Source organism: Mustela putorius, unplaced genomic scaffold, assembly GCF_011764305.1.
Source record: "Mustela putorius furo isolate JIRA1106 unplaced genomic scaffold, ASM1176430v1.1 tig00000765_pilon_pilon_pilon, whole genome shotgun sequence".
NCBI classification, from domain to species: domain Eukaryota; kingdom Metazoa; phylum Chordata; class Mammalia; order Carnivora; family Mustelidae; genus Mustela; species Mustela putorius.
This window is the reverse complement of record NW_025421470.1, coordinates 10,087,781-10,115,164: the sequence shown is the minus strand read 5'-3', so window position 1 is coordinate 10,115,164 and position 27,384 is coordinate 10,087,781. Positions and strand designations below refer to the sequence as shown.

The 27,384-nt window shown below is 45.1% G+C and overlaps 1 protein-coding gene across 10 annotated transcripts in view; it reads right to left on the bottom strand.

Annotated features, from left to right (window-relative positions):
• Nucleotides 1–1,680: 1,680 nt before the first annotated feature.
• RUNX1 (RUNX family transcription factor 1) overlaps nt 1,681–27,384 on the bottom strand; it is a 264,881-nt gene continuing 239,177 nt past the window's right edge. For all 10 annotated transcript variants that reach the window (XM_004757540.3, XM_004757539.3, XM_004757544.3 and 7 more), the window contains 2 exons: nt 12,149–12,310; nt 1,681–6,668 (listed from right to left, as the gene is read on the bottom strand). In XM_004757540.3, the coding sequence (XP_004757597.2) occupies nt 6,193–6,668; nt 12,149–12,310 (638 nt within the window). In that variant the 3' untranslated portion in view covers nt 1,681–6,192. The remainder of the gene's footprint in view (nt 6,669–12,148; nt 12,311–27,384) is intronic.

Genomic DNA, 27,384 nt, shown 5'->3' with positions numbered 1-27,384 from the left:
TATTTACCTGGCAAGTTTCTGTTTTCTGCTTCTTAGCACATGGCCCATGGAAATCTAATTCAATAAAACATTTTGAAAGAGCATACTGGAGGTATCTGTCAAAATGCAAAATCGCTTTGAACTAGCAGTTCCTTTTGAATGTATAAAAATTCAAACATGAGGTCATAAGATATATGCAGAGAACTGTTGTGTAGCAAGACACAGCGGACACCTTCACTGTCTCTCAGTAAGGGGAGGGTAAATGAATGAGTCCAACCATACACTTTCATGCAGTGTAGTCATTAAGAAGAATGAAGTAGGTCTAACTGTGCTGAAAGACACGCATTTTATATTAAGTCAAAAGGTGAGCAATGATACATATTGTATGATGTCTTTTTGCATGGATGCGATAAAGTATATGGTGTATATTATGGGTATAGAAAAAAGTCTGGAATGGCCAACACCACCCAGTTAGCAGTAATAGCAGGGCATGGATTGGGAGAAGTGGAAAATATTTTAACTTTTTATTTGATGCTGTTCATGTTGTTAATAATGAGCAGTATTATTCTGTGTATTTCCATTTACTGAGTGTGTATTATGTGCCAACACTTTATGCAGAGTTTCATGTGTATTAAATTATTTAGATCTCCTAACTGATAGCATTAGTATCTCTTTTATAGGTGAGAAGAGCTAGGCCACTGGTTTAAGTTGTTGCCCAGCGTGAGGCAGAACTCGAACTCAAACCCAGGCAGTTAGGCTCCTGAGAACATGCTCAGCAGCCCCACTAGGCTCCCTTTCTGAACATATATAACCTGATCCTCCCACCCACCTCCTGCCTCCTCTCCTTAACTATGACTTCCCAGGGCCAGTCATTTCTTTTGATCCCACTTGCAGGGGTTCCTGACATTCTTCGTGGCCACCCTGCAGACCATGGGAGACCCTGAGATGGCAGCAAAAAGAACTGGGAAGGAGGGTTAGCTGGTGGCTCTTGGTCGGGAGGTGATTTGGGTCACATAGTCTCGAGGCTGAAATATGAATAATGTTTGGCCCCGTGGGGTGGTGAGGGAAGACCTTGTAAAAAACTCCCTATCGGGGCAACTGGGTGGCTCAGTGGGTTAAAGCCTCTGTCTTCGGCTCAGGTCATGATCACAGGGTCCTGGGATCGAGCCCCACATCGGGCTCTCTGCTCAGCAGGGAGCCTGCTTCCCCCTCTCTCTGCTGCCTCTGCCTACTTGTGATCTCTGTCTGTCAAATAAATAAAATCTTTAAAAAAAAAAAAAAAACTCCCTATCACAGCTCAAAACTGATTCCCATGATTTAAAGAAATGGAGGCTGGGGATGGTGACTGGCCTCCTATTGAATATCCACCCTTTTCACTCATGTTTGCAAATGCCATGTCTTTCTTTTGAATTATTATTAACATTTTAAAATCATTATTATTTTTTAAACAGACATGAAATATACAGACATTGCTCCTGCATACCCAGAGAGGCAGCACTGGGGTCCTGGGCTTTACCTGGTCCCTCCTGGCCTCAGAAGCCAGGGGATGCAGGATGCATAGGGCAGAGAAGGCACAGATGTCAGCCTGAAGCCTGGCGAGCCTATGAAGAGCTCGCTTGAAGATGTTCTGTGTGCTGAAGGGGCTTCACTTGGCTTCTCAGCTCCTCCATTTCAGAAAAAGACAATACCAGTGTGCTATGGTGTCTGTACTTGCCAAACTGTTTATTTGCCATTCACTAGTGATAATATTGGATTTACAGAAGAAACTGTGGTACAAAAAAAGTAAAGACTCAGAGGCTCCTGGGCAGCAGCAGTCCAGCTGCCCTGCCCAGGCTGGGTATGGGGAATCCTGCCGGCAGCAGCGGGGATGGACATTCTAACTCTGAGCAGTGGACTACAATGGAGTGCCTGCTCTCCTGCCCTGTCTGGAAACACCTTGGACAAGGGCTTGGAAGAGTGGTGTTCTCTCATAGGGTATCTGGTTTAAACCTCGAGATTGACAGTTCCCTTTAGGGAAGTATTCAATATGTCAGTACCAGGGAGAAAGAAAGCACACACAAATTTCCAGGATGCCTTGTGAACAGATCCAGTAACTGGTACACAAATAGACACTAGGTGGGGCCTGTCCAAGCAGGACTGCAATTCCCATTGTTACTTTTTCAATAGATGTGTTTTACTGTCATTTCAATTTGGAAGTTTATTTTTTCCATTGATTTTTATACATCCAGAATAGCACAAATAACCGACAGTTCTTTTTCTTTTTCTTTTTTTCTTTTTTTTTTGCACATTCATTTCCCCTAGAACAAAAGGTGAACTTAAAAAAAAAAATTGGAACCATGCTATTAGCTCTTTACAAAAGTGAATAAAAAGTAGCTCATCTTTAATTCTAAAATAAACAAAGTAGAAAGAAGCATTTTTTTGTCTACAGTATTTAGCAAACATAAGAAAAAGTCCTTAGAAACACACACAAAAAAATTGAAAAAAAAAGTTATTACAGGTATTAACAATATTTTATAATGAAGCTTAAAATCTATTTACATACATAAATACAATTAACTTTGTTGATGCAACTCTTCTGGAAGGAAAAAAAAATGCCAAATGATCAGCCTCTTCAGTACTGATCTGGCTAAAGGGAGGGGAAAAGCTCCAAACAGACAAACAAACTAAACCCCAAATGATTGTATACTGCAGGTAAACAAAAAGATATTTTGTTCAAATGTAAAAAAAATAATGTTTTCTGAGATTATTAACTGATTTTTCATGTATAAAAGACCCCAAACATGTTGTACCCCAGAAAACAAAACCACCAAAAACAAAAATTGCCAGGATGGAATGTCCTAAGGAAGCAGGCCTTTCAGGAAAGAAACCTGCAATCCTAAATTGCAGGACATTTGAGTGAAACCATTCATTTCCTTTCCAGTCAGAGCATTTCTGTTTATCTGCACAGAAATGTGAGGCAGCAGTAAGGCTGTCTATTAACTCACTGATTGTAATTTGTCCAGGAAGGCTTCGGTTGCTGCACTTGGACAGCAAGCAGATCCAAAATGGTTGGCAATGTCTCTGTTCTGCTGGAAGAAACCCATGATGAGCAGGAGAAAGGCTGACTCACCATGTTCCTTTATGTAAAGCGAGGAGACCTGCAGCTCCTCGTGTTCTGGACACTTGGTATGAAGTTGGGGGTGTGTATGCTGTCTCCTTACATAAAGCAAGAGAATGGAGGAAGGAGGAGAGGTTTGATGGAGGGAGAAGAGAAACAGAAGCAGTTATCAGGGGGCCAGCAGAAGAAAGAAATATAAGTCATATAAGAAATATAGTGAGAAAAACCGAAAAGAATTAAAATACATGTCCATGTTGAAATTATAAATAAAGGCATGAACAAGCAGTAGAAATGGCTTAATCTTTCTTCTCTTGGACCAATGCTTCCAGATACATCCAGTTATTATATTATTGGCTTAAGGGTCTCCTTGATTAAAGGACCACCTTAATTTACCTGAAGGCAATGAATACAATTTTTGCGGGGGAGAGGAACATTAAGTGTTATGTGAGACCTATCTCCAAAATACTAAAGTTTGATTTAATTTTTTCTGTAACGATTAAGTACTAATATGCTGGTAAGGGTCTGTGAAACTCTGACTAGCCAAACCAGTGGGACTCCAACAAAGTGACAAGCCCTCCTCATACATGCCTTTGAGAGTGAAGGTTCAGTGTGAAGCATTGTCTGATCCCCTTTCTAGGGCATTAGGCTGGTTTTGAGTTGGAATATGTTCAGGTACCAGAAATGAACTGAAAAATATAATTTTTTTTCCTTCATTTTCCCCCAACATTTTGTCAGGTCAGATATGGCAACATGTGTTGAGAACACTTAGGTTTGATTTGGGGTCAAGGGGCCAAAAGTCCTTTCCAAAAATAAAAATTTTCAATTTGCTGACATTTAAGGACAATTTTGCCACAAAAACATAATACAGAATAAGACATTAAATTGAATCATGAAGAGAGGATTATGTCTAAAATGAATATATTCTGAATTTCTCCAAGATCTGTCTGAGCTCTTTTCTAGATAAGAATGACCTGACAATACAAACTGCTTTACTCTTTCTTACCAAAGTGCTACTGCATCTGTGTAAAACAAATAATCAATATATATATATATAAGAAAACTCAAAAACAAGTTGTTTTAAATAAGACCAGCTGTTTTGCTGCCTGCAGCCAAAGATCTTTCTAATTTGAATTTTTAAATTTATAAAATAAAAATCAAACACTGTTCTGAAGTCCTGCTTTCAAATACTCTTCAGAGTTGACCTGAAATCATTTCAACTAATTTAAGAGGTACATTAAATAACAACCAGATCATTTTGAGCACACATATGTGAAAATCAGCAGTTAGTATTTATGAGTTGTACAACAACTGCATTCTGACCAAATTCTCCAATAAAAATTTACAGTGACATTGGATACTTTTGAATTGTAGCCATGGGCAGCTGCGACATGAATCTTTCCTGTCATGCTGATGCACAGATAAAAGTGCACATACCCCATTTGGTAGGGTCTCAGCCTGGTGAAAGCAATGCAAAGATAGCTGCTGAATGAACAGCTTGGGATGGAGTCTGGCCCAGGGGGGATGATGCTTTCCTATGTGACTCCATGGAAGCACACCGAGGAAAACTGTCCTGTTCAGGTCTGCTTCCAAGCCACCCTATGAAAATTCAGCTGGAGACCTTCAGACACCAAAGACACCAGGTCTAGTTTCTTCCACTCCCAGCCTTGGGGAACAGCCACAAGTTTTGTTCTGAGTCAATGAACAGGTACTGTATCAAATAGGAGTATTTTCTTGGAGGTAAAAAATCTGAATTCTGGATTCAGATGATCTCCTTACTACTCCAGAAGGGAGCAGTTAAGAAACCCATAAATCCGTTCTTTCGGTTCCCATGTGGATACTGCTCTTCCACATAGTTTACTTTGGATTCAATGGTTACAAAGCCTGACTAGAATTATCAAGCCCATAGAGGGAGCAAACCCCTAGGCAGAAAATAAATCCTCTCCAGAGGTGCAATCATTGACAACTATCTGAACCTCCTGGAACCAGATTTGACCTTCTCTGTTGGAAAGGAGGGAGTCAGGTATGAGACCCTTTGTTGAGCTTGGCAGAAAATTCCATACTTCAGATCCTTCAAGTGACCCTCAGTATCTAAAAAGCATTAAAAACATTGCTGCATTAGCTACCAACTCGTTTGATTAACATGAAAGGGAGTTTAATGTAAACAATATTTAGATAACCAAGTCATCACATTGCTCATCCTTTTTTTCCAGCCTTCTTCAATGTGATACATTTAACTTTGGCTACTATCAAAAACAAAAATGTAGTACTTGATATTTTTCTTCTTAATATAAGTACATTTAAATAATAAAAAAGTATCAACACATAAGTAAGTGTCTAAACAACAAGATACATAAATATCTAGGGATTCCTTGTGGGAATACAGTAGTTGAAAATGACCCAAAGCTGTAGCTGTTTCTCAAAAGAACAACTACACGAAAGTCCAAAAGAAAAGTTAAATAAAACTTACAGAAAAAAGGAATCATATTTCTTTCAATTGTCAAAGCAAGAAAGAAGCAAGCTCAATTTTTTAATATATATATATATATATATATATAAAAATAAAAACCACCCCAAATGCAAATATGCACTTTGCAATTTATAAGGTGCTGGAAAAGAAAACTAAAAAATACAAATTAGATACCAAACAAGAGGAGTTGCATTCCCCGCCCCCACCCCAACCAAAATTCCACTCTTTGGAATAAACAACTTGGTTAAAAAGTGAAGTCAAGGGTATAAAATCTTTCTTTTATTCACAGCATCGCTAAATCAGAAGCATTCACAGTTTCCCTCTGGGAATCTTCCTGTTTGCCTTACGACGTGTCCACGTGGTGGTGAAGCGGACACCCTCCTGTTGGGTCAGGTTCGGAAAAGGTGAGCCGGGCCCACAGCAATGGCGCTTCGCATGGCCTCGGGGTGCAGGCGGCCAGGGGGCCCGAGTGCCCCAGGGCCGGGGTGGGGGTGGTCGCGGGTGCGGAGCAGAGTGAGATCCCAGAACCCGGTTGGCAGGGGCGCGCCCCCTCCGCAGTGCCGGCCACGGACCCCATACCCATGGGCTCTCCAGAGCATAGGCTGGGCCTGGGCAGGGGCGCTCCTCCCGCTGGGCTGCCGCGGGGCCCTCAGTAGGGCCGCCACACAGCCTCTTCAAGGCGCGCAGCGGGTGCCATGTTGGTGGGCGAGTTGCTGTGGCTGCCCTCAGCCTCCACCACGTCGCTTTGGTTCGGGAGGCTGGGGTTGAGCAGCGCCGAGCCGGTGGAGGCGTTGGTGCACGGCGGCAGGATGCGCGGCGGCGAACGCTCGCCGCCCACCATGGAGAATTGGTAGGAGCCAGCCGAGGCGCCGTAGTACAGGTGGTAGGAGGGCGAGCTGGCCTGGAAGGGGCCGCCCTGTGCCTGCGACGAGCCAGGGTAGGGCGGCGGCAGGTACGTGTGGTAGCGCGTGGCCGAGCTCATGGCCGACATGCCGATGCCAATGCCCGACGTGACGGGCGTCGGGGAGTAGGTGAAGGCTCCGGGGTAGTGCATGCGAGGGTCTGAGATGGAGGGCAGCGCAGGGAACTGGCGTGGGTCGCCGAAGGCCGTCAGGTCGGGGGCCGCTGTGGGGGCGGGAGAGAAAAGATGGTGAGGTGGGAGATGGGAGCCAGGGAGGCCATGGTCCTCCCGCCCACGCCCCGCCCACCGGATGATTACCCAGAATGCTGCTGCCCCGGGAGCCAAGGGAGTTGGCTGCCTACCCAGCATGCAGTGTGATGGTCTGCGGTGACAGAGGGTGGTGACTCAGGGAGTCACGGAATGTAAGGTGGGATAGGCTACAAGGTCATTACAGTATAATAGGATGCAATACAGTGTAACATAACACATACTATATATAAATATAATACTTGTAATATCGAGGTAATGACAGGGTTGGCAAACCCACCTTTTCGACGCCACCAGTTTTTGTATGGCCCCCAAGGTGAGAATGAGTTACTTTTCTAAATGGTTGAAAAAAGTGAAAAGAAGGATTGTATTTTCTGACGTGAAAATTATGTGAAATGCTCATATCCGTTGCCCTGCATGAAGTTTCACTGGAATGAGCCTCACTCCTATTAGGAATTCTCCTAGTTACTGAAGAACGACCACTGCAGAGTGGAGTCGTCATGACACAGACAAACCGTGGGACCCGGGAAGCCTAAAATATTAAGTATCTGGTCCTTTATGGAAAAAAGTTTGCCAGTCGTTGATAATCAATATATTAATATGCCAATATTAATATAAATTTAATCTGTGATATTAATATAATAATATGTAACTTATAAAATTATATGATAGTAATTATATGATAGTATGAGATAGATGCATCCATAGATTAATATTAATAGAATATATCATATATAATATGATACTGTGTTATAATCCTAATATGTAATAACATTATAATACAGCATACATAATATTTATGTTGAATCACAGGAAACTGCTATTTCTGTAGGTTTCAAACAATTAAAATTGTCAGTTTCTTATGATTCTACCTAATGCATGCCATAGTAGTGACTGTGAGTGGTTGTCAGTGAGTATCAATACCACTCTTCCTCCCCTCTCATGTGCCTTTAGACTACTTCCACATTTTTAGCAAAATAGGACCTCAGTGTCGCCTGGTATTCCCTCGTGCTTCAATGATTTGTTAACACAAATGGCTGTAGGGCTTTGATTTATCCACTCCATTTTTCCACATGTTTAAGTTTTAACAGGAATGACAAAACTTTGTCTAGAAAACTCACTTTGTTAGGATTCTGCATTTCTGGTCTCAGAAACTGGCTTTGGCCTTCATTGCATCCTTCTGCATTTTTCTTTACCATAGACTGCCTTTGGGAATATTTTTCTTTACCATAGGCTGCCCTTGGGAACTACTAGGGGCTTTGGGTGCCAGGAAGTGTTCCTCGTGTCCTGTAGATCAGTTTCTCAGCAGTGGTACTGTTGACATTTTGGGCCAGATATATATTTGTTGGGGGTGTGGGGAGCTGTCCCTTGCATTGTAGTATGTTTGGGAGCATTCTTAGCTTCTGCCTACCAAATGTCCATAGCGCTCCCACACCCTGCATTGTGACAACTAACATTGTCTCCAGACACTGCCAAATGTTCCGGGGGTAGGGTGAAGCAGGGTAACCATTCCCCCACTCTCCGACTGAGAATCACCATGTAGATGTAAGATGGTATCCTGTTCCTCAGAATTATTAATCAAATGACTGGGCCAGGGCTGTAGTCTTTACAGCAGCAAACCCAAAAGATAGCAGAGGCAAAATTAAATGTTTAAAAGTTTTTCAGCTCCCAAATCAACATACAGAGTAAGTCCAAGCTCAGGATGGCATGTAGTCTGTGTCCTTTTGTGTTCAGGCCCATAGAGAAACTTGACAGAGCCAAGAGTTTGCTCTGAAAGGAAAGCTACCAGGGTGGATTAATCTGTTTTTGGAAGGCTTCCGGGGTTGATCAACTTCCTCATATTTCAAGCCTATTATTCCAGCAGGGAGAGCTAGTGTTCTCATTCTCTTTCTGCCTTTCTCTCTCTCTCATCCCCTCTCTCTCTCTCTCTCTCTCTCTCTCCCCCTTCCCCCCCCCTTCTCCCCTTTCTCTCTTTCCAAACTCCTCTATAAATTTGGGGTGAATGTGATGAGGAGGTATATACCCCTCATCAGAGAGGTAATTAAAGTTTATAGAAACAACCAAAGCCTGTAGCCAATCTCTGTGCTAATGAGGAAACCAGGAGTCTGACTTTCAAACAAACACTCCTGTTAATCTTTTCAAAGCCAGTCAGACATGTGGGCAGGGAAAACGTTGTAAACTGACAGTGGTTCTGGGGCTGCCCTTCCACGGCCACACTCTAGCTCGTCCTGAAGCCAGGCCGCACCTCATTCCACACGGTTTGTCCCTGGCCACTTACTGGGGCCGTCTGTGAGCAAGCTCTGTGTCACTTGTTTTTGCTCACCCAGAGAGCTGTGACAGGAAGCTTGACTCTATTTTTCCAGTTAGATTTCTATAGTCTAGGGAGAAGCTGAGGTAGGAGGAAGAGCATTAGGCAAATACAATCAATTTGTTGGCATCTGATGCAAGACTCTGGACACAAATTAATGACTCTGCCCAGTATTCCTCTTGCTTCATTTGCCCTGAGACAAAAAGGTGAATCCACTGGAGAATGAATGAAAGGTCACCCTGTTTCATGGTGATGTCTGGACATGCTCTGCCAGTCTGTTCCAACAACTACGTGGTAATGTGGTGATGGTACCAAGTTACCGTAATCCCCAGTGAGTCCGTGGCTGGTCACGGACATAAGTAATGCAATGATGTTATGGTCTCAGCTGTCAGAGGAAAATAGTTCTTTCACTTGTGGGCAGAGTATCTGAAAGATCCTCCATACTGCCCGTGATTCTCCTGTCTCCACCGCACCACTGGACAAAAGTGAGCTTTCTCTCCCCACACATTTTGATAATAAAAGATCTTTGGCCCTCTAGATATGTTCTGATTCAAATGATCTATTCAAATATTTGTTTCCATTTTTATGTCTCATCTGACATTTCCTACTGAGCCCCACTGTCATGCACCAATCACCCCACTGTCGCCCATTTGCCCTTTGGGCTGGCCCAGTGCCCCCTTATTCCATAGTGGGTGGGGGTGGAGACCCCAGATAGTCACAGGGAGCTTTTAAAGAGTAGGAAATCTGGGGATTAGGAGGTTCAGGTATTTTAGTTGGAAATGTTTCCCCACCGATGGGGCTAAATATTTGCCATGACAGCTCAAGTGTTTGTTCCACAGCTTGACGTGGATGAAAGCTGTCCCACTCCAGCCCCTCCCACTGCCCCCAAAGGATTAAACAGCTTGAGCAGATAATGGCAGCCTTAAAAGGATCTTTTGCATGACTCAGATTAATGCATGCTGTCTGTCGCCCAGGTTGGCAGCTAAACATTAATTTTTTTTAAAGAAAAAAAAAAATAAAGGAAAACCTCCAGATGACATCTCTTTTCAGACAAGGTGTGGAGACTGTCTGCAAAGGAGAAAGAGAGAACGAGTGTGCAAGTCCCTGGTGCAGAAGGAAGTCCAGGTGGGGCTGGGGGTGGGGAGAGGGGCTGAACACAGAGCTCTGGGCAGGATTAAAAGGAAAAGCAGGAGCAGAGCAGTGTCAGGTTCTCAAAGCTGGCAGCCAGGGCAGCCACTTTGCTTTCATGTGTCGCAACCCCCTACTGCCCCCAGGCGTATGACAAGGTTTTTCAGGCCCGCACTCCAGGCTTGATTTCTCAGAGGGAGATCTGCCAAGTTGAAGAGCAATCTCCCATGCCTTTCTCTGCCACCGGGAAAAGCTCATCTGGAATTCTCTCGCACCCTCCCTCCAAGACAGGGAAAGATAATTCTTGGGTGCTGAGATGAGACGTGGGTTTTGTGTCCTTCACACCCTCAGACCATAAAACGTCCTTTCCCCACTCCTTGGGTAACTGAGGTCCCAGTTATTCAGAAGCGTTCACAGCAGCACGGGACTTGGAGGCACACATTACCCATTCCCTTTAAAAAAAAAGAAAAGTCACCCTCGCATCTGAACACTGGTCAGCTGGAGCGGCTGCCCCCTGAGGGCTCTTGAAACCATAAGGTGCGGATCTTGGGTGGTGACCAAGTCAAAAGTCTTACGTAATACATTCCCAGAGACCCACAGCAGGCACATTACCAAGGAAAACAGTGATTGTTTTAGATGTAGAGAGCAGAGCAGTGCTCTGAGAAGAATCAATAAAAGTTGACAAGTGCCTTTGGAGTCAAACTGGTCCTGAGGGAACAGAACTTCTGAAACAACAAGCTGAACTGACGTCATCATTCTTATGCTACTTCCTCAACTCCTTAGGCCAGCAGGTGCCCTGAAAATCTTGGCATTAATACAAAAAGTGGGCAACTAAGTTGGCTTTTTGGCTTTTCCATTTTACCACAGCACCTAAGAATACTCGAAGATGGTGGTTCTCAACCAGGGGACAGCTGGGCGCCCTCCAGATATCTGACAGTGTCTGGAGACATTTTTAGTCATCTTGTGCAGGGGAGTGGACCTGTTGCTGTATCTAAAGGCCAGAGATGCCGCTGAATATCCTACAGTGCACAGGGCAGCACCCCCCTGCCCCCGCCCCCCCACCTACCACAAAGAATTCTCTGGCCCCAGATGCCAATGATGGTGCTGTTGAGAAGCTCCAAAAAGAAGCTAAAGCATTTGGTGAAATCTCAAGTAATCACAACTGTCTGGAAAACACCACATTATCCGACATTTAAAATGGCAGACATGACGCCTTTGCCCCTTTGCCTGCCCCCTAATCTACTATAATCTGATCTCAAGAACTGAAAAGCAAAAACAACCACCCTCCTCCCCACGCATATGAAGTGTGTTTGCAGGCTTCATAATGCTGAAGTTCTCTGAAGTATTTTCACAGTTTGGTCCAGCTCCAATTTCAAAGCTCCAAACAGGGAGTTTCTTCTTTTGCTTTCAACAAAGGAATTTTTCTCTAACTCTGATTTCCCTGCCCACGAGCAAAGGTGAGTGCCAAGCCCAAAAGGTCTCATAGGTTAAATGACTAATATTTAATGAGCTCGTATTAACAACAATTATGCTAACCACGACACCCGAGCTTTCCATTCTGTTCCTCTAATCCAGGATGAAGATCTCTTAGTTCAAAATGTCTCATTTGGGGTGTAGCTGTTTCCCATTCTACAGGTACCCCAGTGTTGTTCACATGACCTGTGAAAGCTTGCCACCATCAAATGGGACAGTCCCTCCTGAGTCCTAGGAGCTGATTTCTTTGGCCTTGTATATTATTTAATCCCCCAGCTGTTACCTCTCTCTGCCAAAGGTGAGAGCAACCCCGAAATGTTCAAAGAATCCTTTTCTTCTTTCATATTCATAATCTCTCTCGCCAGATGTCAGGGAAAATCAGTGAATGGACACGGGACTTAAACAACCTTGTATTTAAACCACAATTTTACCCCCATCCCTGAATGACTGCCAAACCCTTTATGCATCTCCAGTCTCTCGAACCTTCCACTCTAGCTTGACTTCAAAGGGTGTGTTCAAGCAGCTTACTTGTGAGTCGACTGGAAAGCTCTGCAGAGAGGGTTGTCATGCCGCTGGCCCGTCCAGGTGAGATGGGTGTTGCTGGATGTACAGAAGGTGAGGCGATCGATCCCAGGTACTGGTAGGACTGATCGTAGGACCACGGTGGGGATGGTTGGATCTGCCTTGTGTCTGCAGAGAATCAGGGAGGTCAATCAAATGTAGAATGGGGTGGGGTTTAAGAAAAAACAAATCTCTTAATAAAAAACTAGTCACCTCTGTTTAAATATGTCATACATGCCTGTGGCCTGCTGACCAGTGTCTAGTAAATCCAAGTATTTGCTTTTGTTGGATGATTTCCGCCCTCCCCCGAGAGACACTGAAATACAGTTTATGTGTGATTCTTGAAGATTTTCCTCTGATAACTGTTTCTTCCGGAGGTTTGATTTAATCATGATAACAATGATGGGAGAGGTTGAATATGCTTTCCAGGTAGAAGTGTTAATGCTCACCTGTTAAACTACAGCACATATCAACCACCCAGACAATTTCAGCTTTAGCAAGAGTTACAATTCTCATCCTCAGAAAGATTTTATAAACTCAGGTGGATCACCTATCCATCTGTGCTCAGTAAGCAAAAAAGAACATAGAGGTTTTTTTTTTTCCTTAACTTTGGCAAAAATATGCCAAGGACTTTCAAATATCCTCTATTTAGGTGAATTCTCTCCCAAGGAATTTAGAAAAGGTCTGGCTGGGAAGCTGATGATGAGACCTGAGGATTTGTTCACAAGCCCAGCAGTAGAGATCTGGCTCTACCAACCCAGACCGACAGGTGTCCTGCACCTTTTCAAGACCTCAAGTTTGCAATGTTTAAAGGGCAGAATGTTGAGCAAGTGTTTTATAGACAGCCATTAAGTGGGGACTGGGATAGAGAAGAGACAAAACTCTGACTTCAGAAGATTGAGGTAAAGAGGATTTTGTAAATTTGACTCTAGCATTCATAGGAGTCTTAGTTTTCAAAAGCATCACAGTGCAGATGAAAAGGAAAAGAAAAAAATGAACGAACCCTCTAATCTCAGGCAACACGTGTAAGAAAAGTTGAATGGGAACAGTTCCCCCACAAGATAGCCTTCCATTTCTTTAGGGTTAAACATCGATTTTCTCTTTGTGTCCCACCTTCTCTATGGACTACACTAGTTCCCAGGGGTCTTCATAGCCAGAGCTACAAGAAGCTGGGAGTAAATTTAGAAAGAGCAACGTTTCTCAGGAAAATGCTGGGTGTAGGCTGTGTATGTGCCAGGACATAAAGAAGTGAGTTCTTTCTACTCGTGAAATATCCAGTTCTCCTTCCTTCAGGGGCTTTTCTTTTCCAGCAGTTCAAGTTTGCTGTTTCTGTTTATCTGTCTGAAGCCCGGCAGAGTGGATTACAGAATCAGGGGTTTAGAGATAGATCTACCTGGATCCCCGGCTCTTCTGCCTGCCAACTACCTGCCCCCCACTCCCCCCTCCCTCCCAGTCCCCGTCCCTCATGTGGATCAGTTTCTTTCTTTTCAAATAACTCAATTTTTAAGCTTGGAATATCTGGGCAAATATTTTCACTTAGAATCTCTGAAACCTAATATTAAAGAAGGGTCCTCATTCCATTCTGAATTTGGGGGAATTTGAGCAGAAGGCAGAGAATAAAATAGCTGGTCCATTCTAAACTCAGTGGAAATGAAAGATCCACTATAGTCAAAGATCCTGCACAGCCTTACAGGTAACAGTGTTTCTAGTAACTGAAAGAGCAAAACAGCAGATTGTTCAACATTCCTGTATTACTATAAGGGTTTTGCTCCAAGTGAAAAATAAATTATAGACTCAGATATTTTTGTAAGACATGCATATGTCCTAGATATACACATTTGCTGGATGAATATATAGTACTCAAATATTTTAATCATTTAAGAAGCAAACAAAAGAGGTTTTATAATTGTCATAAAGTCCTCCGGGGTGTGAATTGCGGTTCAGTAATTCATGCCTTGCTGTGTAGACAGCCCAGCACCCCTAACCCCATGTCTAAAACCACAGTAAGCATAAAGTATTATGCCATGATTCATGCTCTGTCATGTTTTACTGTAGTGAAAAAGTTGTGCTAGGCTTTTCTAAACTCATAATTAAACCATGCAAACGTTGCATAATGTTTCACAGCCTTTTAAAAAATATGCTTTGGTAAAATGATCTTTATGATTAAAGTCCAAGTTCTGTGATTGTTTTTTTTTTTTTTTTAACACAGGGTTTTAGATTCAACATTCTTGCTTCACACCACAACGTAGCTTTCCAGCGTTAGAGGAGGGCTAGCACTAAAACCCCAAAGGACCTCTGCATTATCATTTTTCATTCATGTGACCAGAGTGAGCTGCGTTTGGATTCATTGCCAGCGGTGGGCCAGAAGGTGGTGATGGCGAGCTTCTCATGTCAGGTTTTTTTGGGTATTTTCTAATTCTATGTGTATTATTAATAAAAAACCCCAAAGCACCAAATAGAACAAAAAAACTAGGACTGATGATATGATGTATGCTGAGTTTACTGTTACCAGTCTCATGGGGCCAACGTGAACACAAGAAGGCAGGTGTGGAAATATTGGGCAGTACTGTGGGCCACCCCAACCATGGGAATGAGAGGCACGGTAAGTAGGATAAGTGGCCTCCATGCTTGTCTTTGAGCCTAAACCACTTGTTTATACACCCTTATTTTCCTCTCTGAAAAGACATGATCTCAAAGCCCCTTCCAATAGTGTAGGATTCTAATTCAAACTGATGGTATACAGTATTTCTCTGCTGAACTTGTATGTTAATCAGATTTAAGAAAGATTCAGTTGGAAGGGTGGGGTGAAGAATAGTGCTTGTAACAATAAATACACCTATGCTGGGAAGAGGAAGTAGGGAGGGAGAAGATGGAAGTTATCCAGGAAAGAAGCCACAGGCTGAGGAAGAGAACCACTGTCAGTCATTCTCCAGACAGTAGGGCTACTTGTTCTTCAATGGAGTGCCTCTGCTAAGTCAGTCCATCGAAAAGAACGAAAGTTTACTGAAATTTTAGTATGTGCTAGGCATGTGCTAACTTAGCTAGTAATAGCCTGATGAATAAGGCCAATGTCGTTCCTGACCCATTGGAGCTTCTAGTCTGGTATCAGTGAAGATCCTGGGAATAGATGATGCTTGGAAAGGTTTCTTCCTGGGGCACTGAGAGTTGCTTCATTTATTCATTCACATTAATTAATTTTTTCATTAATTCATGGGCTCATGAAGTTATTCATATCCTCATTCATTCATGTTGCCAATGAGCATTTTTGCTTTACTAGGGTCACTGTTTTGGGGACTCAGTAGTGAATGGACTATAGTCCTTGCCTTTAGGGAATTACAGCGAGTGGCGGACCTGTATTCAGGTGAATTGGTGGATTATCTGCCTAATCTGGACTTGCAAACAGCTGTTCCCACATTAGAGATAACCCTAATGGCATTTATTACGCACTTACGTTCTGCCTCTGCAAGGAACAGACTAGGGAAAGCACCTAATTTAAATGATAGATCGATTTCAGTCCGAATTCTGCCTTTAGCCTGGGCAAGTCACTTATATTCTCTGGTATGTAGTTCTCTTACTTCAAATGATAGTAGTGAAGAATAAGTGAGATAAGCCATATGTAAAAGCAAGTAGCACATTTTTTGGCCACATTAAATGCTCAGTACGTCTGACTACTTTTTATGATTATATTATTAAAAAGGAAAATAAACCCATGCCAAGGGATTTATCTGATAATTTATTGGTAAGGCCATACACTCCTGCTCCAGGGTGAGGTTCAAGTAATAATATCATGCCATTCACTGATAAAAAGTTTGCCTGCTGGTCTTCAGCACCCGGGAGGAACTGGGCTACAGAGATTAAGTGGTAAAAGGCAAGAAAACTGGAGATTTGAGGTAAGGATAGAGGGGGCAAAGACCCAATCTCAATCAGTTCACATGTCCATTAATAAAACGACTGGATTAGAAAATTTAAATTTGAGCCTCTCTGCCTCCTGTTATTTTTCAGGGTACATAATGTTTTGATGCAGCCACTTTACTGAGGTCGTTTTGTGATGGGTTATTTTCAGATGTCTGATCATCAAAAAAGTGGTTAAAACTGAGCCCCTCTCCTTTTGAAATGAGGTCAGAGAAGGGGGATTGGGGATAAGGTAGGGTGGATGTGAGTGGCGAATTCAGAGGGATCAATGGCATACATCAGTAAGAAAGTGAGTGCTTTCACCTTTTGATGCAGCAATATCAAAATATATTCAGAGTGAAAAATGACCCTATCAAATAACTGATGTCAAGATGTTCTGCTGCTTCCAGCTGTAGCTCTGAAATGCAAAGAGCTTGGGGGTCACCACTCCCCTCTTTACAAGGAAAGAGCTGAACAGAGTGATAATTCATGACTCTTCTTGGATCTGTTAGGGAACTGAGACTGTAGGGCAAACCGCCACCCTGAAATCTCGAGAGGCAGGTGACTATAGAAGATCATACTGAGTGAGGTGTGCATACCACGACCAGAAGCTGCTGGAGCTGTAAATTGGTTGGAACACTTAACTGGTAATTTTGATAAACTGTTGGAGACCAAGTATAGACTACCATGAAAGTAAGAAACTTCTAGGAGCTTCAATCATTTGTGCATGTATGGGGACTGGAGTGGGGACACTTTCATGAGATTGGCATCAGGAATTCTTCCAGGTTTTCATGGGATCCAGTATAGTAACAGTGGGTTACAGTTCAAAGAGACTAGAGAAGAGTTCTTAGGGAAGTCTAAAGGCAACAAGGGAGACGAAAACAAGGATATTGGAGGAATTGAAGCCTCTGACATCTACAGCTACAGTAAATATGAAGCACAGCCCAACTCCTAGCTAGATGACCATAAAATCTCACACTGAAGTTTTACTTACATCCATTCCCATCATCTGATAAATCACATCTAGCTTTCTTTCTTTCTTTTTAAGATTTATTTATTATTTATTTACTTAATTTATTTTAGAGAGAGAAAGACAGAGAGGGGAATGTGTGAGCAGGGAGAAGAGCCAGGGACAGGGAGGGAGAAAATCCTCAAGCAGACACAATGCTCAGCCTGGAGTCTGATGTAGGGCTTGATCCCAGGACCCTGAGATCATGACCTGAGCCAAAAACCAAGAATAAGATGCTTAACTGACTGAGCCACCAAGGTGCCCCTCATGTCTAGCTTTCAAATCAGAAATAACAAGGCATGCCAAAATGTAAGGAAAGTAGTCTGAAGAGATACAACAAACAGCAGAACCAGACTTAGATATGACACAGATTTTGGAGTTACTGGCCAGGGAATTTAATTATGATTAATATATTAAGGGTTCTAATGGAAAAAAGAGACATCATGCTGGAACGGATGGGTGATGTAAGAGGGAGATGGCAACTCTCAGATACAAAAGGAAATTCTAGAAATGAAAAACATTGTAACAGAGATGAGAAATGCCTTTGATGGGCTCATCAATAGACTAGATATGGTTGAGGAAAGAATCAATGAGCTCCAAAATATGTCAATAGAAACTTCCCAAACTAAAATGTAAAGAGAAAAAACAAAGAAAGAAAACAAAGCAAACAGAAAAACCTAAAACAGAACATTCATGAACTTTGGGAAAATTTCCAAAGGTGTAACATATGCATAGTGGAAATATCAGAAGGAAAAAGAAAAGAAAACAGAGTAGAAGAAACATCTGAAGTATTAATGGCCAGTAGTATTTCAAAACTAATGATGGACACCAAACCACAGATCCAAGAAGCTGAGAGAACACCTAGATAAATACCGAATAATCTACAGAAACATCTTACCCAGAGAGCAACAAGGGTAAGAATTACTTCTAACTTCTCTTCAAAAATCATACAAGCAAAAGTGTCGTAAATATTTCAAGTGTTTAAAGAATTCTATATTCTACAAAACTATACCTCAACAGGGAAGGAGAAACAAAGATAGAAATAGAAAACAAACATGGTACATATGAATTCAACCATACCAATAATCACTTAAGTATGAATGTTCTACATGCACCAATTTAAAGACAGGGATTGTCAGAATGAGTTAATAACAAGGCCCAACTATATGTTGTCTACAAGGAAACTATTTAAATATAAAGACTCAGGGTGAAAGTAAAGAGATGTAGTAAGACCATGCTAACACTAACCAAAAGAACGGCAGTAGCCGTATTAATTTAATATAAAACTAACTTCAGAAAAAGGAAAATTTTCAGGGATAAGATGAGAATTGCAAGACGATGAAAGACTGCGTTCTCTAAGAAGATGTAACAATCTTTAATATGTAAGCACCTAAGAACAGTGTCAGAAAACACAAGGCAAACACTGATTTAGAACTACAAGAAGAAATAGAAAAATACACTTAGCTAAAGACTTCGACACCCCTCTCCCAGTAACTTATGGATCAAGCAGGCAGAAAATTAGGGCATTTTGACCTGAACAGTGTTCCCAACAAACTTGATGTAATTGACATTTATAGAGGATTCCATTTAACAACAGCAGAATACCCTTTCTTCTCAAGCTCACAGGGGACATTTGCCCAGACAGACCATATTCTGGGCCATAAAATACACCTTAACAAATTTAAAAGAACAGAAATCATACAAAGTTTATTCTCAGGCCGCACGGATTTAATACTAAAAACAAAACAACAGCAACACCACCACTACCACCACCCACGAACAACAGAAAGTTACCTAGAACAAATATTTGGAGCTTCAACAACAGACCTCCAAGTAACCCATGGGTAAACTAAGAATTCTCAAGAGAAATTAGAAGGCATTTTGAACTAAATGAATATCCAGCTTCTCACTATTTGTGGAACATAGTGCAAGCAGTGCTTCCAGGGATAGTTAAAACATTGAATGCATATATTAGAAAAGAAGAGTGGTCCAGAATCAATAATTTAAGCTCCCAGCTTAGGAAACTAGAGGAAAAAGAGCAAAATAAGCCAAAAGCAAGGAGAAGAAAAGACATAATAAGAATTAAAGTAGCAATCGGGGAAACAGAATGACAAAGAAGGTGTCGCACAGGAAGGTGACAAAGAAAATCAACAAAACTGAAAGTTGTTCTTTGAAATGTTTCAAACTTCCAACTTTGGCCCCAGGCCCCCACCAGGCCACATAGGAGCATGGCCAGAGACCCCTTTTGGTTTGACTAGGACCACCTACCTCTCTGGGGTCTTGAATGCCCACCCTCAAAACCTGGATTCCCAACAGCACAATCATCTCTCTGCCAGGGGCCAGGAGGAGGTTGGCAGCTCTGTGGTGTGGCTATTATAGTTAGAAGGCCCTTCCCTTGGCTCTTCGGCTGATATCTTTAAAAGATGCGACCTTTTGGTAACCCTTCAGAGCCGTTTAAAAACAGAGACCAGACAGTTATGTATGTCATGGGGCCCTGGCGTCTATTTTTAAGAGCCAAACTTGCTTGGTGAACACAGAAACCCTCAGGGCCATCCTGGTGTTTTTTTTTTTTTCCCCTGGAGGATTTTTTCCCTCTTTCTGTTTGGAAGACAGCAGGGTAGTTCCCAGGGTGCCCTTCAGATTCACCTCAGTCATGGGTAGCTGGTGTAATGCCCTCTTGGATGCCTCCAAACGCACAACAGGATATGACTCAGGGCTCAGAGATGTGAGTCAGTTTCCAGGGTGATGTGTCAGGGCGGGCCCTGGGGGTGGTGGTGGTGGTGGTGGCAGCTTGCATCTCCCCATCTTGGACCCTTGGGAGGGAAGATCTCGGCTCTGCAAACAAAAGGATGCCCCCTGGGGCTCTGCTGCTACCTTTAGAACCCCATGCTGTGGTGGCCCCAGGCACGGGGTCCTTCTCTGCTTTGAAAGAGGCATTTCCCTGGAAGTCCCACTGTCCTTCAGGGCCATTTCCTCTGGCCTCTGTGGCAGGGAGTCAAAACGCAGCATGGCAAAAGGAAGGAGGGCTAAGCGGTCACTTAGAAGTGCGCCCAGGTAGCAGACACGGGATTTGCACATTGTTGCTATCAGTGAAACCCCATGATAATGTGAGTCAGCTCCTACCAGCTTTGGATCCTGGAAAAAGCGAGGTTGTGAAATAGCTCTGGTATTTGCCAACCGTTGTCTCTGCCGGCTATACACATCTTGGATAGTCATGTAGAGCTAAGATGCATTCATTCTTCCAGCAATTACTGGAAGGGAAGCATCCAGCACCAAGCCCAGGCAGAGACCTGCCCAGGGAGGCTGCATTTTAAAGGCCTTCAGGGTTTTGAGGGGTCTTGTCCAGATCGCAGGGCCTGGGAGGTGGCAGGCTGCCTGCAGGAGGGAAAAAAGGAGGCGTGTGGCCACGTCTCCCCCACGCACAGCCTCTGGGACCCATATTTGGAGCCTGGTCCCAGGGAGGCTCCCTGGCTTTGCGCTTAGGGCCATTGGGTCAGGGCGCTGGGAATCCAGAAAGCCAGTCCCTTCCAGCAGAGCCACCCCCAGCCCTGGTGGCTCACCACAGCCCTTTTCCTTTCAAACCTGTTTCCTCATCTCTAAAAATGGGGGTAACCAGCCTCACCTGCCTCACAGGTGTGAGAGTTAATTAATGTTTGTGGAGCAGCTTTGAGAGCCACAGATGAAAGGCGCTCTATAAATGCAAAGTGCCGGTCCTCATTAGAGTTGCCAGACACTTCCCAGGGGAAACAGTTCAACTTTTGCCATGAGGCCTCTCCCCTCAGCCCCATCAGTCTGAGGCACGTCTGGAAAAGAGCTCTGGACTCAGGCACAGTTTTCTCTGATGAAGGGCTGGGGGGTAAGTCATTGGCTTCTAGAAAAGATGGGTGTATGGATAAACACCTCCTGTTCTCTGCCGGCACCATGTCCCGGGGCCAGAGAGAGAGTAGCCTTCAGTTCCCATGGGGTGGAGGGAGCACAGTTTTGAGGGAACAGAAGGCACCTTTTGGTCTTCCCCTGTCTTCCCTTGCAGACTTGCAGACAGTTGCCCTGGACTTTGTTAAACAAACATCCATTGCAGATACCCTTCCCGTAAAGATTTTCTGCATTCTCACTGTCTGTGCCTCTGCCCTGGAACACACTTTCCAGGCCCCCACTGATTCTATAGGTGGGCTGGGTAAATTGCTGATGGGCCAGCCCACTGGCCAGGTTCAAATGATTCCACGATTGCCCTGTTCATCGCCTTCCCTTCTTCCCTTCTCCTTCAGTGAAAATCTCAAAACACAGGCAGTAAAGATGGTTTCCGCCCCCTCATTCTCTAGCCCCTTCACCCTCTCTGCAGCTCCTGGAAAGGGATGAGCCAGAAATCCCATGTCAATCGCTGGGAGATCTCTGGCAGCCTCTAGCTTGGGATCACGTGCTTGACATAGCAAGAGGACCCTCACTTGCAGGAAACGAGTGACAGACACCTCGAAGGGGGAAGCTACACGCAGGGGAGGCATGGCATCACCTGGGATGGCCCGTAGCTAAAGAAACAGAATAATCTAAAGGAACATTCCGTGGGGATAGCACATGCTATAAAGAGGACGGTGCAGGTTTGAGCATCACAGGCCACGGCACAGGATGGGAGACTGTCAGAGCCAAGCCACTGTCCAGACTGTTAATGGAAGGCCCTGTGAGGATGAGGGGGGGTCCCTAGGACTTCTCAAAGAGATACCAGCGATTTCTCTGACTAAGCAGATTCAGTAAGATTAAGTAACGTGGCCAAGCTTTGCCAGGGTCATTGTAATGCCTCAGAGTGGCAGCGGGCAAGAAAAAAGGAGTGATGTTCACTTTGGGGCCTCAAGGGCTGCAGGACAACAGTGAGTTGTCAGTATTGGAGGAGACGCTCTGGACCCCAGCTCAGAAAGAGATGTGGCACGCAACAGCTATGCATCACGTCATTTTGTGGCCTGGCTTCCCGTGAGGCCACTCCATCCAGCTGTGCAACCCCCAACCCTCTGTGTCAGTGTACCTCCCTCCAGCCAACATCTGGACTCAGACACATCTCTTGTGGGAGACACAGGTAGTGCGGGGCCGACATGACAGGAAGCCACACTCCCCATCAGCATGATCATAGCTTTCCCGCTGTGCTTTCTCCCAGCTGCGACCCTAGATTTTACTTTAGCACTTTTGTGGTTTAAAAAAAAAAAAAAAAAAGGTAACAATGGTTTGACAGATTTTAGAGTGGCTGAAGCCCTTCATGTAGCCACTGTATCCCCTGATCCCATGCAGCATGGGCCTGAATGCATCCTTTCTGGATTTTTCACCCAGACACTCTGGTTTGGAGCAGCACACGCCGAAGCACGGAGTTCTAATAAAATCAGGAGTCATATGAAGTGGGGAACAAAGGATGCAACACCACATCGTATCTAGAGAGTGCTGGCAGGGAACCCGCAAGGATGCTTCACTAGCCTTTGACTATGTCCTGAGGCTGTCCCTCAGACAATCATGAGGGCCAGAGCAAGAGCAGAGCAAGGCTGTCATTTGGGAGTTGGAGAGATTAGGGCTGAGCCCTTGACTGGTCCTTCACTCAAGGTTGTGCTGGCGGCAAATGAGTTAATCCCTTCGAGACTCAGTTTCCCCACTGCTTCCCCCAGGGAAAACGTGGTTTTGCGGTGAGCACATGTGAGGGTCCAGCAGGCTGCCACATGCAGCCTGCTGGAGAGGAGACAGAAGCCCTTCCTTCCACTGAGCGCCAGCCTCTTTCAGCAGCGGCACTGCAGCTGCTCAGCCCAAGGTGGTTGCACGGCGGCCACTCTTTCTTGAAGAGCTTCCATTCCGTGCTCCCCACCTGAAGGAGGGTAGGGTGAGTTTCTCAAGCTGAAGTGCCTGGCCTCCTTCCATAAACCACTGGCTCAGTGTCTGCTTCAGTGTGCTCCTGTTTTCCTCACGCTCACTGCCGGCGGTGCTGTCCTGCCATGACTTTTCTCCCCCTACCTGCACCCACCCCTTGTTTTCCTTTCCCACACATCAGGCCCAGCTCCGGGAATTCCCAGAGGCAGGGGCCAGGAGGCGGGGGCCCTGGGAGGACCGCCCCCTTCTGCACCTCCACAAGCATCCATCCTGCCTTTGGCCCCAGGCACAAAGTCACAGCATGTGCTTGGGGGGAGCAGCAGCAAATGTGGTGTGAATCCTGCCCTCCCTGCACCTCCAATGCTCTGAACTTCATAGGACTACAGGGCACATCTCTGAACAGATCAAACAGTGAATTTCTTTCTCCCTCTTAAAAGGCACTGCCATTCCAGTTGGCCACGGACCCTTTCATTCTCCCGTAGACATGACAGCAGACCAAGGGTGCATATTCTCTTCACGTAAGAGGGGCCTCACCCCCTGCACTGGAGACCTGAGACCTACAGGATTCACAGATTCACTATCTTCCTTTGGTGGCCTCAGAGACACAGCAGGACAGGCCACTGTGAGCTCAGCATCACCCTTCATTCCTAAAACTCAACATGCTCCTGACCTAGAGCTCTAACTTCTTTTTTCACAGACACAGTTTTGGAGGGGTCGTGTTCACTACACTTCTCGAGCCCAAGGCTTCTCCATTCGTCAAAAGTCCCCAAGAAATAGTTCTCTTACACTTTTTGTTATGTTGCAGCAACTGCAAAAGCACTCAAATATCTGCCATCCGAGTAAGACAGTGGGGGAGAACCCAAACAGCCTCCTCCTGGGGCGGCAGGTTCCCATGCTAGTTTTGGGTTCTTTAGAATAACTGAGTTTCTTTGGCTTGTGAGCCAGGGCAGGGAGAATCGCTATCAACCTCTCTTTGGGGAGCGGGCAACCCCCTCTTTTGTCTGATGCCTCCTCGGCCGCCTTCTCCGCGAGCTCAGCGCAAGAGGAACTGGTTCCCTTAAGTCTGCAGCCAGCGTGCACCCCCCAAAGGACTGACCTTGATGCGAACTAATTGGGACTGCCACAGATTAGTAACACAGGTTGCTGAGGTGCACTTTTGCCGTATAAAGGAGAGCTTTGAAGATAAGAGCTGCGCGTGCTTTCACAAGCTCATCCCTGGTGCTCTGAACAAAGGACATAAACTAATAAAGTCAGATTCATCTAGGGGCAATCTACACTCGCAGAGGAATATCACCCCAAACTGATTCAGAAAGGCAAATGGAAATCTGCCGGAATTCTTTTAAACTCTAACACAGATCTCGATTTAAAAAATGACACACACACAAAAAAACTCTTGGTAATAAGCAGACCTCTGATGATCTAAAGATCCACAGCTTCATTTATTGACTTAGAGAAAGTAAATGGCATTTCAAATACAACCTTCATACTTTAATAGATGAGGTCACCCTGAGAAAGATGATACCGAGCCCAGCAGTGGGAAACCTCCCTCCAGAGGACTGCTTTGATTTACAAGGTCAAGGAAGGCTTTCTCAGAGAAGCAATAGGTTTTCAGTGACTTGGACTAACATGGAAGAATTAAAAAAAAAAAAAAATTTTTAAAGGAGTGTGTGAGATAGCAGACTAGGAGACTCTTGCTCAACAAAAGGGATGACCTACAGACAAGAGACGTGAGGCCCCAAAGCTGACTTACTACCAAGCAGAGATGCCCAAGTGACTCCCCTTTGCTGCTGGCATGGAGCACCAGTGTGGACGACAAGATCCTTGTGACTTTCCCAGACTGTTCTCAACAGGGCTGTTTCTCCTCCAGGGGACATTGGGCAATGTCTGGAGATATTCCTGCCATCACAACTAGGGTGAAGGCTGCTCCTGGCATCTAGTGGGTGGAGGCAGGGGTGCTGCTGACCATCCTACAACACACAGAGTGGCCCCCCCCCCCATGGCAGAGAAAGACCTGGCCCCAAATGCCAGTGGTGCCTGAGGAAGACCCAGCCCAGGCTAGGCACGCACCCCAGGCACAGGACACGAGAAACTCAGGGGTGTTGAGAAGAGAAGGGGTGTTCTGGGAATCTTTTGGAGCCCCTGTGGAAACCAGGGTCTCTGGGGACCATGGTCTGCCCGCATGGCCTCAGCCGTCACACTGTGCCCAGGGAGAACTCTGTCCCTATGCCAGGATTTGGGATGACTCTTTCTCACAGCCTCATGGCCTGGCACCCAGACTTGAAACTGGCACGCCGTGTCCTGGGTGAGACGAAGGTGTAAACGACCAACAACATCACCCCTGAGCTGACCGTCAGCTTTGCCACCTGAGAAGGGACAGGCTAGTGCTTGCCTTTCCCAAGCTTCCCGGGCATGAGTCACATGTAACTAGATAATGATGCAAATCACTGTCAACATTTCTAAGGTTTCATTCCAACATCTCATGGAATGATCGCGCACAGAGAGACCTCAGAGACTTTCTAAGCCCGCCCCACCTCGGAGAAGGCTGAAGCCTTCTTCGTGACTCCCTCTGCCCCCCACGCCAGGCTGGTGACACGGCAGGGGCAGACCTCTGGTTCTTCGGAGAGGGCTGTTTCTTACTGTGTGATGACTGAAGCCTTTGCCCCCACCCCAACCTAGTTACCATATACTGACAAAACAAAACAAAACAAAACAAAACAAAACAAAACAAAACAGGTTTGACTTTCAAAAGGAAGAAAGAAAAGAAAAGAAAAGAAAAGAAAAGAAAAGAAAAGAAATAATTGTTAAGCACGGCGCCCAGTGGACACAGGGGAAGGGACCCTTGTTCCTGCATACAGGCCTGGGAATTCTGGGCTCTGTGGCGCTGACTGGGAAGTCCTTACTCAATTGATATCCCCTTTTCATCCTGAAACTGAGCCCCAGCACCCCCAAACCTCAAATAAAAGTTGGTGTCTGTTGCTGTGAATTTATGCATCAGGGAGGGAGGGAGGGCGTCTCCCTCCGACCCCACTGTGGTCGTGGGCCGGACGGAGGCTTCCAGAAACGAGAAGGCGGCAGTGAGGATCCCATGGTCGGCCTGGTTCCACCTTCTCTTCTGATGGCCTCCAACTGCCAAGTGGCTGCACTGTGCCGATTTTAAACCCTTTTATGGAAAGTGCCATACCCTTTTCTGCTCCCATCACTTAAAATAATGAGTTAGCCGTACTTGTATTAGTCCGTCTTTCAAGTGGATTAAATTCACAGTCTCGTTCTCCTCCAGTCTCGCAGGCTTTGGCCTGGCTGTCTGAACCCCTAGATTAGACAGATGAGCACATGCCAGACAGCAATGAAACGCAATTACCTAGGCAAACTTTTGAAGGATTTGAGCCCTGGGGCACAGGCTGTTTACGAAAGACTGAAAGCACCGTTTGTACTGAGCAGGACCAGTTGCCTCCGTCTTTTTGAGTTCTGGATCCCGCCCGCTGCTGGACTCCAGGCAGGATTTCTAGGGGGCAGATAACATCGGGCTTCTGTCCACACCTCTGTACCTCAGGGTCTTTGCTGTTTTTCAACAAGAAAATGCAAGTACCAACAAAAACCTATTCTAACATCTCCTTTTGTGTTCACTGGCTATCTTGCTCTCATTGGTTTATTATTATTACTACTATTATTATTATTATTTTGTATTGTGTACCACCCCGAGAAAAGGCAGCGAGAAATCATCCTGTAGCTGCCTGGCTCTATAACATCTTTGGAAGTGAATAACCTTTCCAATAAACAGGAACTTCCCGTCTTTGAAAAAAAACAGCAAACCAGTCTCAACAACACGTCCGAAGTACTTTCCCCTTGCCTGGAACAAAAAAAGGCTTCTGAGGAACTGAGGGAAGAGGAGGCGAAGAAAGCAAAAGGGAGGGTTGACAAAGAGGGTGGCAAATGGCCTCCCCCACCCCCGCCCCCAGTCCCCACATGGCCCATGTTCTACTATTTTTTTTTTTTTTTTTTCCAGATAGACAAGTGGGCCGGCACAGGCGAGTTGGAATGGTCCTTCAGCCACCAGCTGAGGATCATAATGCAACGCCACAGAGGGGAGGGGAAGGGGGAAACTTGGCTCTTGTCGTCTGTCTTAGGCACAGGGCGAAGCCATCGACGGGGTAGCAGTGCAATGTTTCAGCGCTGTGGGGCCTGAGACCCCAAGGCCTGGCAACAGGTCCGTTGGGGAAAGAGGCTTGGTGACAGGTGGGCAGGGAGCCGGGCCACCAAGGTCAAGAGTGGATGGAGGGAAGGATGGATTTGAAAAGCGCCAGAACCAGGAAGAATCAGGAATGCTTTTAGGGAAGGAGGTGACACAGGGACACACCTGACCGTAGGGGGAGGACGCGGAGTGCAGGCGTCTGGGAGGCAGCAGTGAGGTGGGGGGTGGGGTTCCAAGGAAATAGTGGGTAAACAACTTCTTTTACTCTGGGGTCTGAATCTC